General features: G+C 39.9%; 1 protein-coding gene across 2 annotated transcripts in view; it reads left to right on the forward strand.

Moving 5' to 3' along the window:
• Nucleotides 1–15,659, forward strand: part of Marchf6 (membrane associated ring-CH-type finger 6) — a 63,375-nt gene that overhangs the window by 27,260 nt on the left and 20,456 nt on the right. For both annotated transcript variants that reach the window (XM_075975790.1, XM_075975791.1), the window contains exons 7-18: nucleotides 1,496–1,685; nucleotides 3,415–3,476; nucleotides 4,193–4,225; nucleotides 6,004–6,055; nucleotides 7,388–7,446; nucleotides 9,450–9,530; nucleotides 9,755–9,823; nucleotides 9,906–9,980; nucleotides 10,961–11,095; nucleotides 12,054–12,173; nucleotides 12,357–12,457; nucleotides 14,173–14,310. In XM_075975790.1, the coding sequence (XP_075831905.1) occupies nucleotides 1,496–1,685; nucleotides 3,415–3,476; nucleotides 4,193–4,225; nucleotides 6,004–6,055; nucleotides 7,388–7,446; nucleotides 9,450–9,530; nucleotides 9,755–9,823; nucleotides 9,906–9,980; nucleotides 10,961–11,095; nucleotides 12,054–12,173; nucleotides 12,357–12,457; nucleotides 14,173–14,310 (1,115 nt within the window). The remainder of the gene's footprint in view (nucleotides 1–1,495; nucleotides 1,686–3,414; nucleotides 3,477–4,192; nucleotides 4,226–6,003; nucleotides 6,056–7,387; nucleotides 7,447–9,449; nucleotides 9,531–9,754; nucleotides 9,824–9,905; nucleotides 9,981–10,960; nucleotides 11,096–12,053; nucleotides 12,174–12,356; nucleotides 12,458–14,172; nucleotides 14,311–15,659) is intronic.

A 15,659-nucleotide genomic window follows, 5' to 3' on the forward strand; every position in this document is an offset into this window, starting at 1 on the left:
ATCCAAGGGAATTGTTTTTTAAATAATTTATTTAAATTTATTTTATGTGTATTGATGTGAAGGTATAACATTCTCTGGAACTGGAGTTACAGACAGTTGTGAGCTGCCATGTGGGTGCTAGGAATTAAACCCCAGGTCCTTTGAAAGAATAGCCAGTGTTCTTAATCACCAAGTCATCTCTCCAGCTCCAGGAATTGTGTTTTAACTTAAGAATTAAATATAATGAATGTCTTTGCATTTGGTTGGTAACAGAATTTTGATTTTTTTTTTTAATTTTCTGGAATTGAGAATTGAGTCCAAGGCTTCACATAGGCTAGGTAACTACCCTCCCATTGAGCCACATCTTCAAGCCTTGTTATTTATTTATTTATTTATTTATTTTGAGACAAGAATCTGACCAAGTCCAACAGCAGGCCTCAAGCTTAATGATTTCCTGCTTCAAATCCACCCTTTCCTGACAGCTGCTGGAACTACCACTCTGGACCACCATGCTTGGCTTGGTGTCCCAGAAGAAGAGCCAGAAGAAAATGCGTTAGGAATTGATAAGGCCATATATGGAAAATCCTTGTCTTCAGCTCAAAATCAGTTACTCAAGTGTTAATAGCAGCAAATTAAGGTGTATATGTGTGTATACATATACATACATTTATTTAAGAATGTGTTTTCATGGGCTGGGGAGATGGTTCAGTGGTTAAGAGCATTGCCTGCTCTTCCAAAGGTCCTGAGTTCAATTCCCAGTAACCACATGGTGGTTCACAACCATCTGTAATGGGGTCTCGTGCCCTCTTCTGGCCTGCAGACATACACACAGACAGAATATTGTATACATAATAAATAAATAAATATTTTTTAAAAATGTGTTTTCATCCCTAAGGAAGTTAGACACATTAGTCATATTTATAAAAGATTATGGATGATGTGTTTAAGATAGCCAGATTTATAAGCCCATTTTTATAATGCTTTTTTTCTTACATGTTTGTATGTGTGTACCCATGTTTACAAGTATGTGCTCATGTGTACAAGTGTATTTGTGCATGTGTCCTTGTCAGAAGACAATCTTTGGTGTAAGTTCTTGTCTTCTACCTTATTGGAGATAGACAGGGTCTTAGATTCTCTGCTAGCTGGTCCATGAACTTCCTTCCATGTTGGAGCACAGGATTGCAGATGCTCAGCTGTGCCCAGCTTTACATGAGTTCTGGGAATCCAGTCAGGTTCTCACATTGGTGTGGCAAGTGCCTTGTCCACAGAAGCCACCTCCCCAGCCCTGTAGTGCTTTCTGAAGTGTGTCCTCTGAAAAGTGAGTTCACATTCTCAGGTACCAAGTTGGTCCTAAATGAGATACATTTTAAAGAGATGACTCTGAAAGGTATTTCTCTTTTTAACTTTAGTGGGGTTGTCTTGTTTACTGTTTTTTTCTTGCAGGGTAAAGTATGATTTGGGACTAGAGTAAAACTGAGCCAAGTAGGTGAATTTCTGGACTTTTCTTTCATTTTAGGCTCCTGTAGGAGGAAATGGTGCTGAAAATGCTGCTGCTGATCAGCCAGCTAACCCAGCAGGAGAGAATGCGGTACTGGGTGAGAACCCTGATGCCCAGGATGGTCAAGCAGAAGAGGAAGAGGAGGACAATGAGGAGGAAGATGATGCGGGTGTGGAAGATGCTGCTGATGCCAACAATGGAGCCCAAGGTAGTGGCTGCTCCATGCCCTCACTCACTCTTGAGGACTCCCTCATTCTTAACTTGCATTGAAGACAGAGACAGTGGTGTTTCATGTCTTATGATAGGCCAGAGCTGTTATGACCGATTTCTGTTTTTACAAGCTAGCAGTTACAGGTAGACATGTACGTAAGTGTGCTTTCTGTGAAACAGAACATTTTGTGTATTACAGCCCTTTACACAGGACATCTCTCCCTTCTTTCCTCCCTCTCCATCTTTCCCTTTCTTTCTCTCTCTCCCTCTCTCTGTCCACTAGATGGACAGGGAAAAAATAGTCTTATGTTACCAGGTCTATGTTTTGAAGAAGGAACTTGGTCTAGAATTTCCTGGGGTATTTGTTTGTTGTGTGTGTCTGTGTGTGTTTTCTTCTGCCTCCATGGGGTCACTGCACTTTTCAAATGAAGAAAACCCTGAAGTGTATACTGCAGGCCAGGTGCCACCTTTGGAATCATCTTTGCATTTTCTGTCAGTGGGAACTTTGGAATGTGCAATGAGATCCAGATCTGTGTTCCATTGTTAGCTCGTTGCCTGTCTTCTTGTGTTTTCATTGAGTCCACCTTGCTTATATCTGTGTCCATTGTAACAGACACTTGAGACAAAGTATCCAATTGTGAACAAAATGCCAGCCTGCATTCTGGGAGGTTCTGAGCTAGAGAAGAGGTAGATGTGTTAAGTGTATATGGGTTGCTCTAAAGATATGTGTCTTAAATAAGGTTTACCAGGAAGTTCAGAGTAAGGGACTTTTGGGCTGAGAACTGAAAAATAAGAAGAAACAAAATTCATAATGGGAGCAGTTGACTTTCCAAGGGAAAGATCCGAGGCTCTGAGACAACCTCTTTTGGTACTGCTGCCCAAGTGCTTGGCACCTGCCTGATTTAATCCCTGGCTGCTTTGCATACTGCTGCTACTGCTACTGCTGCTTCCTCTCCTTCTTGTCTGCTTCCTCCCCCTCCTCCTTTCTTCTCCCCCCCCTTCTCTCTCTCTCTCTCTCTCTCTCTCTCTCTCTCTCTCTCTCCCCCTCCCCCCCCCCTTTTCTTTTCTTTTTGAGACAGGAGCTCACTGTGTAGTCCAGGCTGGCCCAGAACTTGTAGATCGTCTGCTTCAGCCTCCCGAGTGATAGGATTGCAGGCTTTGTACCACCTGATTTAGCTCTTACATTTTAAATTTATATATTTATTTCTAATTATGTGTCTATATGTATGTCTGTGTGGGTTTGTATTTGTGTGTTTTGTGTCCATGGAGGCCAGAAGAGGGTGATCCCCTAGAACTGGAGTTCCAGGGAGTTGGGAGCCACCTGACATGAGTAGTACTAGGAAGTAAATCGGGTCTATTAGAACAGTTTGAATTCTTAATCACTGACAGGCCTGAGTTTTGTTCTTTATCTTCAGCTGATTTGCTAATTCATTAGAAAGTTATCCCTTGGCATCCTTCTTTTTCCTTAAATCTACCGGATTCATTTCTAACCCACAGCATTTAGATTTGTCTTTCATATAATCCTATTTATTAATTTTCTACCATAGTCTAGGATTGTCTTATTTTATGTTACTATTTATAAGTTTGTATTTATTTGTAGAACTTATAGCCTAGTAAGTAAATTATGTTTGATAAAATTTTAAACATGGCTCAAGTTCTCAACCGATTGTAATTAAAAGTGGCTTTTATATCTGTCAGTAATCCTGGCTTTGCAATTGCATTTCCAGATGACATGAACTGGAATGCTCTGGAGTGGGACCGGGCTGCAGAAGAGCTTACTTGGGAAAGAGTAAGAACTTTCTCTGTCACATGTCCTTGTGTTGTAATCCTAAGGAGTATTTTGAAATTTGGCATATTTAGCTATGCCAAATATAGTTAAATTTGATGAAAACAGGTTAACCAGGATTTAATTTCTACAAAAACCAAGTGATGCACAGCTGGGATGAAGACAGTGGTAGTGAAGTCTGTTTTCTGCCTTGAGTATAGGCCTTGCTCTACAGGGCCACTTTGACCTTAAATTGTGGAGTTGGTGAAAATTCAGTAAAATGAAATAGGAAAATAAAATTAATTCTATAATGAAGTTATGGCTGATTCTCCCTAATGAAGAAACTCAGAATGGGTGTTTTTTCTTTTTGTAGTGTTAGACATAAACCCATGGCCTTGGAGATGGTAGGCAAGCACTCTGTCATTGGGCTTCACCTACCAGCTCTTTGACACAGATTCCGACTCTGTCTCAATAGCTGCCTTAGCTTCCCTAGTGTTAGGAACACAGACATAACCTCTGCCTGCTCAGGATGGAAATTTCTGGAGGATATTTGCTATATGACCTAGGGTAAAAGGGGCCCAAAGTGTAATACTCAAATACACAGGGATTTTGTTTTGTTTTTAACCTATGACTGGTAGGTTTAGAAAACTGTTTAGTGACCCTGATAGGAAAGCAGTCTTCCTGTAAGAAAAGAAGGTCCTACTGCATCTTAAATTGATGCTCATTATCTTTTATTTTAGATGCTTGGACTTGATGGATCACTAGTTTTTCTGGTAAGTGGAAGTATTGCTTTGATAGAATTAGGAGTCGTTTTTGTTATCCATTGACTCTTAAATTCTTGGAGTATGCTTTTTAAGCTAAACGTCAAAACAACCCTTTAGTTTTTGATTATTTGATATTTGAAAGCATATTTTGTATGTTGACAATACTAGAAATATTTAAATATTTAAAATGTTATTTAAAAACAAATTTGCTAAATATTTGAAAAAAAATTCCAGAGTTAATAGCAGTTAAAAGAACTTGATGTTTGAAGTTGGGTCTTACATGTTTAATACCTGCACCGTTGAGAACAAAAAGCAGCCTTGTTTGTTCCACAGGTGAGAGGCACAGTCTTATCTGGAAGTCTGCCGTAGGAGTAGAGCTTACATTTTCTTGTTTTATTTTATGGTTTTTAATTTTTAGGTTCTTTATTTACTAGTATATGTGAAGGCCAGAGTCTTTCATGTGTTATCCCCTTCCACTGTGAGAGCTGGGGTCAAACTCAGGTCATCAGGTTTCCAGCAAGCACTATACCCCAAAAGGGCACAAATCCCCCCCCCCCCCCCCGTCCTTCCCCCATTTTTTGAGACAGGGTTTCTCTGTGTAGCTCTAGAGCCTGTCCTGGAACTCGCACTGTAGACCATGAACTTACAAGCATCTGCCTGTTTCTACCTCCCAAGTGCTGGGCTTAAAGCACTGCACTGGCTGGTGCAAAAGCAACAACTTAAAAGTAGATGGCTGGAGCTGGAGATGAGGCTCATCAATTGAGAACACGCTGCTCTTTCCGAGGACCCGAGTGGGGTCTTAGCTCCAGTGTCAGTTAACTTCCTTTAACTCCAGCTCTAGAGGATCCGATACTAACAGTTTGGGGCTCCGTAGTACCAGTACTAACGTGCACCTACTCCTATACAGACACAGACATACACACTACAGGATAATAGAGGCATGTCTTTAAAGGAGGGGTAGTTCTTTCCAGAAGTTTATTCTTTGAAGGAAACATGGTGTGTTTAGGTCACGTAAGGCACAATTGTTTGTTATTTGGGGTTAGGGCTTGTGTGCAGCAGCTGAACCACCACAGGTGGAGACATGGTGATAACAGAAAGCCCAGAGGAAGCATAGACTTGAGGGTTGCATGATCCAGTGGCCCAGCAATGTTATAAAAACCCATATAATGCCGGGTGGTGGTGGCGCACGCCTTTAATCCCAGCACTCGGGAGGCAGAGGCAGGCGGATCTCTGTGAGTTCGAGACCAGCCTGGTCTACAGAGCTAGTTCCAGGACAGGCTCCAAAGCCACAGAGAAACCCTGTCTCGAAAAACCAAAAAACAAACAAACAAACAAACAAACCCATATAATATCTGTCTATTGCTATTTACTCAGGTAACATCCTTTACCTCATTGGTATTTCATAAGAATGGCAGAAATTGTTGAGGTCAAATAGGAAAGTCATTTGCAGCCTGACTTCATTCCTTATACAGTTTCAGGGGAATCAGAGGTAGAGGTGAATGAAATAGGATTCAGCTTTCAACAACGTTTTAAAGTTGATCAAGTTATCAAAATGTTCAGGGTATAGTGGTGTGAGCCTGTAGTCCCAGCACTTGGGAGATAGAAGCAAGCAGATCACCTGGTCCACAGTGCGAGTTCCAGGACAGCCAGTACATTGAAAATCCCTGTCTCGAAAAGAAAAAGAAAAAAAAGATCAGTGTTATTTTCATATTAGCTATGACTAAGTGAAATTGTTCAATTGAGCATGAGATATCATTGATTGATCTTACTAATGCTTTCTCCTGTAGGAACACGTGTTCTGGGTGGTGTCTTTAAACACATTGTTCATTCTTGTCTTTGGTAAGTTGTGCCTGTGCGTTTAGTGTTTGTGGTATCATTATAGAAGTTTGACTTTCTAGGAGTCTTGTTGCGGGTTTTTGTTTTGTGCTTTAGGAATATTAAGGAACATACAATGTGGATTTAGACCCCAGATCCCTACTATAATCTCAGACTTTTACTCAGTGATTGAATCATTCTCTGCCCTGTTTATCTATTAGGGTGTTTATTATTACCATGGAAAAATGAGAATTTATTCAGAACAAACTGAAATTTGACTAGAAAGGATTCAGGAAAAGAGAAGCATAACAATCTTTAATAAGAATTTAAGTGTACTTTGTGATTTAACTATAGTGTCATCTAAAACTTACTAGAATTCATTGTTTATAAATAATCCATCATATTTGTAATCTTTAAGTTGTTCACTTAAATGCCATTTTATAGTTGGTTTGTTGAATAAAATCCCAAATAATGTGCACACATTATTGGGGAGCTGGAATACTCCTTTCGCTTCCTGCTTCACTCTGCTGTGACATTGTGTATTGTGCACCTGTGATGAATTTTTGATGTTCTCAACCCTCATCCTCTGCCTACCATGTTTTCTAAACTGGAAGTCAAATTAAAGGGCCTGATCAGGTCAAGCTCAGTCATCTTTGACAAGGCTGTTGGGCACATATTTTGACTTAGAGTGTGAGATAGGAAGAGGTATGTGACTTTATCCATTTGTGCCCCCTGGATTTTTTCATTTTCTGTTCACATCAAGAAAGAAATCTGTGGGATGATACTTTAGTGTCATGGGGCTAGTGGGTCCTTATCCTTTCACCCAGTGACTACACCAGTCCTGATTCAAATTCTGGCATTTTCAAGATCTTTCTTGTCTAGCTTTTCTATAAAGAAGAGTTCGTTTTCATCAGCAGGAACAATTCAGTTAGTGTGAAGTTGGTTCCCAGGAGATGCCAGGCAGGTGTCCTCTGAGTAGTTAGTGCAGAGTCCCTTCCCAGACATGAACTGTGTTTTGTTTTTGTTTTTTTCATGTTGCTGCCTTTTTCCTTTGTCTTTGGTATTTGGAGCTTTGAATTTTAAGAAGAGCTCACAGGTTTGGTTTCTATTGTTCTCATCAATTTTGGTCATTTGGGTGGTTGTTTTAGTTTTTAATGCTCATTTCAGCCCTTTTAAAATGCCAGTGACACCCTCTTCAGAGTGGTTTTGTGTCTTTATGACCTTGTTTTATTGTGCCAGGTATAGTTTTTAGTTTTTCCTCCGAGAATTTTCTATTCTCAAGTCCCTGGTTCTTTTAGTGGAGATTATGTTAAGAGTGCTCATTGTTTTATTGATAAGTTTTCTCCTCCCTTTTAGCATTTTGTCCTTACCACATCGGTCATTTCTCCCTTGTTGGTTTGGGATTTGAGGAACATGTGAGTATAATACTTTCAGAATTTTACTTCTACTAATTATTCCCAAGTTTGTTATTTTCTAAAGAATATTTTATTTATTTTTGGTTTTTTGAGATAGGGTTTCTCTGGGTAGCCCTGGCTTTCTTAGAACTCACTTTGTAGACCAGGCTGGCCTCAACTCAGAGATCTGCCTGCTTTTGCCTTCCAAGTGCTGGGATTAAAGGTGTGCACCACCACTACCCAGCTGGGAATATTTTATGTGTATACATGCTTTGCTAGCATGTATGTACATCATATGTTTTGTGTGATATTTTGATTGTGTTCTGACAAAGCTTGCTTGGAGTTGGAGGAGTTAGCCACTAGTCGACCAGAATTGACCACAGAGGTTTTGGAAGACTGAGGACAGATAGGAGAGGAAGTAGTAAGGCTGGGAGGAGAAGGATCTGGCTCGCTGTTTGGAGAAAGGAAAGAGCAGGTAGGGAGGACTGGGGCTTCTCTACTTCTCTATCTTTCAGGCTTTTCCCTCAATATCCGACTCCTGCATTTTTATTGATAAAGAATAATTAGAGTATTCACACGTGTGTTTTGTTGGATCCCGTGGAACTGAGGTTTATGGATGCTCATGAGCCATTATACTGATGCTGAGAAGTGGACCCAGGTTTTCTGCAAGAGCAACAAATGGTCTTAATATTGCTGAGCCATGTCTCCAGCCCAATAAGGACTATTTTCAAGAATTCACTTCTCAATGTATCTTGTGCACAGGAACAGTTAGCCAGCACAGTCTTGTTCTTTCTGTTAAAAACTGAACAGGAAGTAGCATGCCAATATGCTAGCCATTACAGGTAGGCTGTGAGTCTCACAGTATGGTGGTCCTGAGGCACACTGCAAGGCGTTTCTCATAGATTGCTCTTCCCTCACTTGATGAACTTGTGTGTCCTTTGCTATCCCAAAGTGAATTTTGAAAGGTATCAGTATATTTATCAATTTTCAGAAAGGGAATAGAAGACTGTCTTCTCTTGGGGTAGTGGACTATAGTATTTTCTCAAGAGTTTGCTGATCTTTTACATTTTGTCATTTCCTAATGATGAATAGGTTTTTGGATAGATTCTTGCTTTCCTTTTTTTCTAAAACATTTTAATAGTTTAGACACTCTAGTAACCTGGCGTCCACCAGCTCCTTAGCTGTAAAGGATGTTAATGTCTGACTCTGATAGCAATTAGATGTTAATGGCATTGCTCATGAACAATACATCTTTTCTACTAAGGGGCTACCACAGCTAGAGGTCCAGAAGATCCATGGAGTATGGCTACTTTTACGGGTTCTGAGGATTTCTCTTCTAAGGAGGACCTGAGTAGGGTCTTCTGTTCTCTTTGTGTGTGAGTTCGGAGATCACTTTGGAAATGTTCCGTTATCTGCTACTGCTCCGATACCTCTTACTGGTTCCTGATAAGAACCTAGAAGACTGAGATAAATAGTTTCAGCAGATACTGACTTTCTGAACTGTTTCTGCTTATTACCCGTAACTCAGGAAATGAAAAGATAGGAATGAGAAATGTTTGTCATTCTCCAAATTTTAGCTTTCTGCATGTTTCTAGAACAGTTATGGAGAGTTAGAGAAACTTAAACAGTTACTTCTGGGGGTATGAGATGATGTGGTCAGGATGTTAACAGGCAAATGGGCAACTTGAGCAGCATGCTTGAGGTCAGCCCTTACCAAGTGCATCTTTGTGAGAATGAGGACTGGCTGCTGAGATTATGGTCTTATTGGGAGATTTCATTCGCTCTCTTATTTTGATTCTAAATAAAATGTTATTCGTTACTATTTCTTTAGTCTTTAGTAGTGTTTAGGTCTGTATATGAGACTCTGGTTTACAGATACTTTATAAAGGAGATTTCGATTTTTAAATTATAAATATCTTGAATTAACAGTTTACTTTTTATCATTCAGATCACTTAGTATGCTTAAAAACTGGGTTAACAACCATGAGGGAAAGCTTTATTTTATTTATTTGTTTTATTTTCAGGTCCAAGCATCTCATTTTGAAGGTCTAATCACGACGATTGTTGGATATATACTTTTAGCAATAACACTGATAATTTGTCATGTATCCTTTAATGAGTCAGCTTGGATTACAATACTGTTCATACCAAGGAGTTCTCATTAACAAAAAAGCCGCTTTCCACTATGTCTTCATAAAGGTTAGTGTTTGTGAAGGGATGAGTGTAGGAAGAATTTGAAACAAATGAAATTTGTTATTACACCCATATAACCTGAAGAGTTTCTGTCTCCCACTCTCAAGTGTTCAGTCTCCTTGACTAGATGCTGCAGGCTTTGGCAACTCTTGTCAAGTTTCATAGGTCTCGACGCTTGCTGGGAGTCTGCTATATTGTGGTTAAGGTAATCCAGTTGTAAATTAGAGCCCAAAGTGGTTTGTCCTCCATTTGGTTGATACTGATGACTTTATTTCTGTTTAATTAAGGTTTCTTTGTTAGTTGTGGTAGAAATTGGAGTCTTCCCTCTCATTTGTGGCTGGTGGCTGGATATTTGTTCTCTGGTGAGTTGAGCACCACTGTCATAGAAGACATTCCTTTTAAAGAAAATATTTGGTGATTTACTTATTCTTAGAATGTGACAATATTGAGTCTAAATGTCATTAGTTTGTCTTGTATTGTTTAATGTTTTATATGCATTTGAATGTCAGGGTATTTTAATTGGAGCTTTTATAATAACTATTGGAGAATTTTGTTAATAATTTTTCCCTCCTAAATTTTATACTAATGTTGCCCAGTTTTTAAAACTATGATACTAGATGTTAATGATTCCTAGTTTTGATTTTTTAAAATATATGTAGAAAAGCTGCTTTGAGATTGACATTTATTTCTTATTCTTTACTATTTAAAATGTCTTGTGAATGCAGACCTATAACTAAGAAATCAAGATTTTATATAAAGAGAATAGTTTTTACTAGTAAAGGGCTGAAAGCCTAGGTCAGTTGGTAGAATGCTTGCCTAGGATACATGAAGTCCTGGGTTCAATCCCCAGCACCACATTAAACTTAAGTGTGATGGTGGTGTCTGTGATCGTAGCACTGAGGAAGAAGAGCCAGGAGGGTCAGAACTTCCAGGTTTCCTTCTGCTTTATAGCAAGTTCTAGGCCAGCCTAAGATAGTGAGACCCTATCATAGACAAAAAATGAACTAGTGAAACTAATTATTTGTGCTTCATGGTTTTTTAATTGCATTATTTGAGTATTTGCTCATGTGATGGTGAGAGCACAGCTTGCAGTAGTCCACTTTCTTACCACGTGAGTCTCGGGGCTTTAACTCACATGCCTTTACCCACTGCCCATGTTCCAAGATTTTAAAGTATTATGTACTCTACATAGTTCCGTGGCACTGTGAAATGGCATTAAGAGAACTGAAAACCAAAAATATTGACATTATGTACATTTGATGAACTTACTCTTAGTGGTGGAAGTACTAAGCATTGCAAATGTAGGTGGCACAGATCTCTAACCTGTTGTGTTTTGACTCAGGAAATGTTTGATGCTACTCTGAAAGACAGAGAACTGAGCTTTCAGTCGGCTCCAGGAACTACGATGTTTCTGCATTGGCTGGTGGGAATGGTGTATGTGTTCTACTTTGCCTCTTTCATCCTGTTACTAAGAGAGGTAGGTCCTATAGGGATGTGTTGATGCTCTGTGTTTTTTAGATGGGCTTGGCTTTGACCAGTTAAGACATTTCCTAAACTAAACTAAACCATATTCCCTACTATTCTAAGAGGGAATAACTAATAGTAGAGTTTGGTTTGATTACTTTAAATTGACATTTATCTAAAACAATTTTAAAAACGATCAAGGCTAGTTTAAAACCCAAGTTCTTACTTGATATGCATCATACTTACCCTCTGTTGTAAACTCCTAAAAGTGGTTGTGATAACAAATTGATTAAATCCCCAATAGAGGTTTTATAGGATTTAAAATATCAAAATATTTAGAAAATGACATTTGATGTACAGAATTACAGTGAGGATTCTTTATGATCCCAGGTCAGTTGCCAGATGGGTACCTTCACAGATCCTCTTCTAATTGGTTTAAAAATGAGAGGAGATTAGTGTTTCCATAATATACATCTCAAGCTACAGATTCTGTGCTGTAATAATGAGAAACAAAGGCACAGTTCCTCTTCTCCTCTGTCTTGGAAACGAGTAAATCCTTTGAACAGATTAGCTTACTCTGCTCAGATGGTGATGGAGGAGAAAGCCTACAAAGCCAGTGGGAATGAAGTCATAGCGGCTACATGTCATCTGTACTTTGTGAAAAGTTTGAGGAGGATGGGGATGGGTCTGCATCCTTCCCCTAAATCATAACAGTGTAATAACGTTCATGTTTTACCTCAGTGATCTAGATTTCTTGATAAATTGTTCTCAGTGAGTGTTTTCTAGTTTATGACTGAAAACATCAAAAGGTTATTAAAAGCACAGTAATTTGATAGAATTTCTGTCTGGGGAACTTCTTTTTTCATGACAGTTGTAAATTCTTTAGGATATTATTCTTCTGTTAGTGTTCATGTGCATAGCTAACATAATGATGTTATTGAGTATCTGTCACACTTTAAATATGTCTGCAGGTACTTCGACCTGGTGTCTTATGGTTTCTGAGGAATTTGAATGATCCAGATTTTAATCCAGTACAGGAAATGATCCACTTGCCCATTTACAGGCATCTCCGAAGATTTATCTTGTCAGTGGTGAGCAGGTCTTTTTATCTAAGCATACTACCTTTTTTTTTTATACAGTGTTTTTGTTGTTTGTATTCTTTTAGATTGGGAGGGCTGGGAAGCATACTGACTATACTTGCCTAAGCCCATGGGACATGCTTACCACGTAGTATGCTGGACTCATAGTAAGGCTATGCCTCTTTCTTACTGCAGATTGTCTTTGGCTCCATTGTGCTTCTGATGCTCTGGCTTCCTATACGTATTATTAAGAGTCTCTTGCCTAATTTTCTTCCCTACAATGTCATGCTCTACAGGTAAGGATTTTGTTGTTTTTGTGATTATTTGAGGGATTGAACTCAGTGCTAGTATATTAACCAAGTACCATACCACTGAGTGGTATCCCCAAACCCTATAGATACATTTTTAAAACTTAGAAAAGCTGTAATGATATATCACTATTGGAAATTTAATATTCAGATTACATTGAGCCTTTTATGTGAGAGTTCCATTTTGCCATAGTCTTAGTCACATGCATGTTAGTAGTTACATTTTTCAAAGGAAGACTTGTTTTTGCATTTATTTAGAACATTTTACCACACTTAATGAGAATTAGTAGCATTGTTTTTCTTTGTGTGCACCTTTAACTATGAACTAAGACTCAAGGCTTTCATCCTTTTGGGTTTAAACTTTCCAGTGACTTCATTACCCCATGACCTCGAGCTATGGGAATGAGATTGCTTCCTCAAATTTACTTCTGTCCTTTTAAGTCTTGTCAGTTCCAGGCCCTTAAGACCTTGCACTAAACCAACTCATTTACCACTCAGTAGCTTCGTTTCCGTTTCCCTTTGTTCTCCATTTATAGCCCACCCCTATCCCTGCTGTCCCTAGATTTTCTGAAAGTTTGGTTATATTATTCCCCTGTTAAAAAGTTGTCAGTAGTTTCTCCATAGTAGAATAAAGGCTTTATATAAAACAGATAAAATATATAGTATGCTTAATAATCATTGCTGCTCTAGGGAAAAGGAGAGAAAAGAATAGCAAATGTCCAGGATGGGGTTTTAATTTAGAAGGAGTAACTGGTAAGTCTGAGGTGACAGTTGAGGAAACCCTGACAGGAGGTGAGGAAGGGCTGTTGAACCAACCATATGGATCCCTTGAGATGGAGTCAGGTGGGCACAGTAGCACACAGGCCTATTTGATAGGCTAGTTTGGCTAAGAAAGAGAAATCAAAGTAGCTGGCTGTGAAGTCAGAGAAGTCCTTGAAGCCAGTTCTTTGAGCTTCTTTGGAGGCTGTAATAAGCACTTTGGCTATGAGGCTCACTCTGGCTCCTCAGTGATAAGACATAGAGTAGGGATGATCAGGTTAGAAGCAGGAGGGTAGCCGGAGTATAATGTGGTGATCTCAGTGGAGATGGGAAGGGGATGGATGAAGGAGGTAGTGATGGAAGCTAAGAAGCAGAGTCAAAGGAGTCTAGCAGTGTGCACGTGAGGTGTAAAGAAGGAAGTCAGAAATCAGAAGTTCTGTTATTAGCATGAGAAAGAGGTTAACAACGGTTTGGTTGGATGCTTGTTCTCAGCGTGATAATGCATATCAGCGTGGAGCACCCAATTCCACTGTGGGCATACAAGTTAGCAGTTGGGAGAAGTGTCAGGAGTAGGTTGACGGTGGCATTCAAGCGGGTGAGTCACAGTTGCACAAGGAGGACAGAACTGGGCCCTCATATTTCTAGACTGGGGAAGCGGCTGGTTTGGAAGTTGTTGAGGAAGACGTCAGGAAGAAGGGTGAGCAGCTCTGTAACATGTTACTCTCATAGTGCAAGTGAGCACTGTGGCATGACCATTGGTGGACACTAAGGGACCAGGAGCAGCTTTGGTGGAGTTTGAGAGGACAGTCTCACTGAGTTGAAGAGAGAGTGGGAGAAAAGCAATAAAAACAATGGGTTCATTTGGCTTGGAGACCTGTTTAATTAGATGTTTTGTAAGTTAAAATGGAAGTAGGACTCATGTCGTAAACCTGTAACTGTTGCAGTGATGCTCCGGTGAGTGAGCTGTCCCTTGAGCTGCTCCTGCTGCAGGTCGTCTTGCCAGCATTGCTGGAGCAGGGACACACGAGGCAGTGGCTGAAGGGGCTTGTGCGTGCTTGGACCGTTACTGCGGGATACTTGCTGTGAGTATGGCAGCTGACTCCATGTGTGTTGTCTGTCCCCATAACTTTTCTTTTTTCCATTTTGAGACATTCTTACTCAAGTTATAACCCTAGAGTCCCCATGCCCTAGTCTCCTTAGTTCTGAGAGCACATTTGCCACCATGGCCTATATTGTTTTATAACCTTTCTGAAAGAAGTGTGTTCTATGTTCCAATCAATAAAACATAGTTTTAGAGGCCAGAGAGATGACTCAGCAGTAAGAGTTCTTGCTGTTCTTCCAGAGAACCCAATTCATTCCTCCCAGAACTAGTGTTAGGCTACTCATAACTGTTGGTGAGTCCACATCTGGGAATCTGGTACCTTTTCTGGCCCTGTGGGCACCTACACACATGTGGCATACATACACATATGTACATATAAACTCCTATAAAACTCTAGGTTTAATATGAAATAGTGGAGTGCTGTCTGCAGGTTGCCCTTTCAAGGAGGGTGTGTGCACACTGTCCCCTGTTAGGCAGGCTCACTGCTGCACCTTCTGTGCTGTAGATGTGGCAAACAAAGGGTATTGGGGCCAGGCCAGCACAGTTAGACTACGTGGTGTGCTTATGTAGGAATGTTCCTTCCACACACATTAACCTAAAAGTTAAAAAATGCAGTGTATTTAAAGACAAACTGGCTTACTGTGTTTTAGGGATTCTAACCAGGTAAAGTTTTCTAAGGTTTGATTTTTTTTGTTTGTTTGTTACCTAGTTACTTTTTATGCTGCTGTGATAAAATACTCAACAGAAGCAGTTTAAGGGAGTGTGTTTGTTTTGGCTTACATTTTGAGGGTAGAATCCATTGTGGTGGGGGTAGTCTTAGCAGCAGGAGCTTGAGGCATTTGCTCTTGTGTTTGCATTCAGGAAGTAGAGAGAAAGAAATGCTAGTCTACGGCTAGCTTTCCTAATTTATTCTGTTCGGGATCCTTGGCCTGCCCAGTGAATGGTATCATCCACTTTTAGGATGGGTTTTTCCCCCTTAGCCTAATATAGACATTCTCTCACTGGCATTCCAGAAGCCTCTCTCCTAGGTTCTGTCTTTAGTTAGGGTTCCCATTGCTGTGATAAAGCACCATGACTAAAAGCAACTTTGGGAAGAGAGGGTTTATTTCATCTTACACTTCCAGGTAGCAGTCCATCACTGTGGAAAGTCAGGGTAAGAACTCAAGACAGGAATCTGTAGGCAAGAAGGATGCAGAGTCTGTAAAGGAATGGTGTTTACTGTCTTGATTCTTAAGGCTTTATTATCCTGTTCCTTATATTCCTCTCTCCCTCAAACCACCTACTCATGGATGGCACCTACTCCCTCCCACATCAATCATGAATTAAGAA

The sequence above is a fragment of the Microtus pennsylvanicus genome, chromosome 6 (genome assembly GCF_037038515.1).
Source record: "Microtus pennsylvanicus isolate mMicPen1 chromosome 6, mMicPen1.hap1, whole genome shotgun sequence".
Classification (NCBI taxonomy): domain Eukaryota; kingdom Metazoa; phylum Chordata; class Mammalia; order Rodentia; family Cricetidae; genus Microtus; species Microtus pennsylvanicus.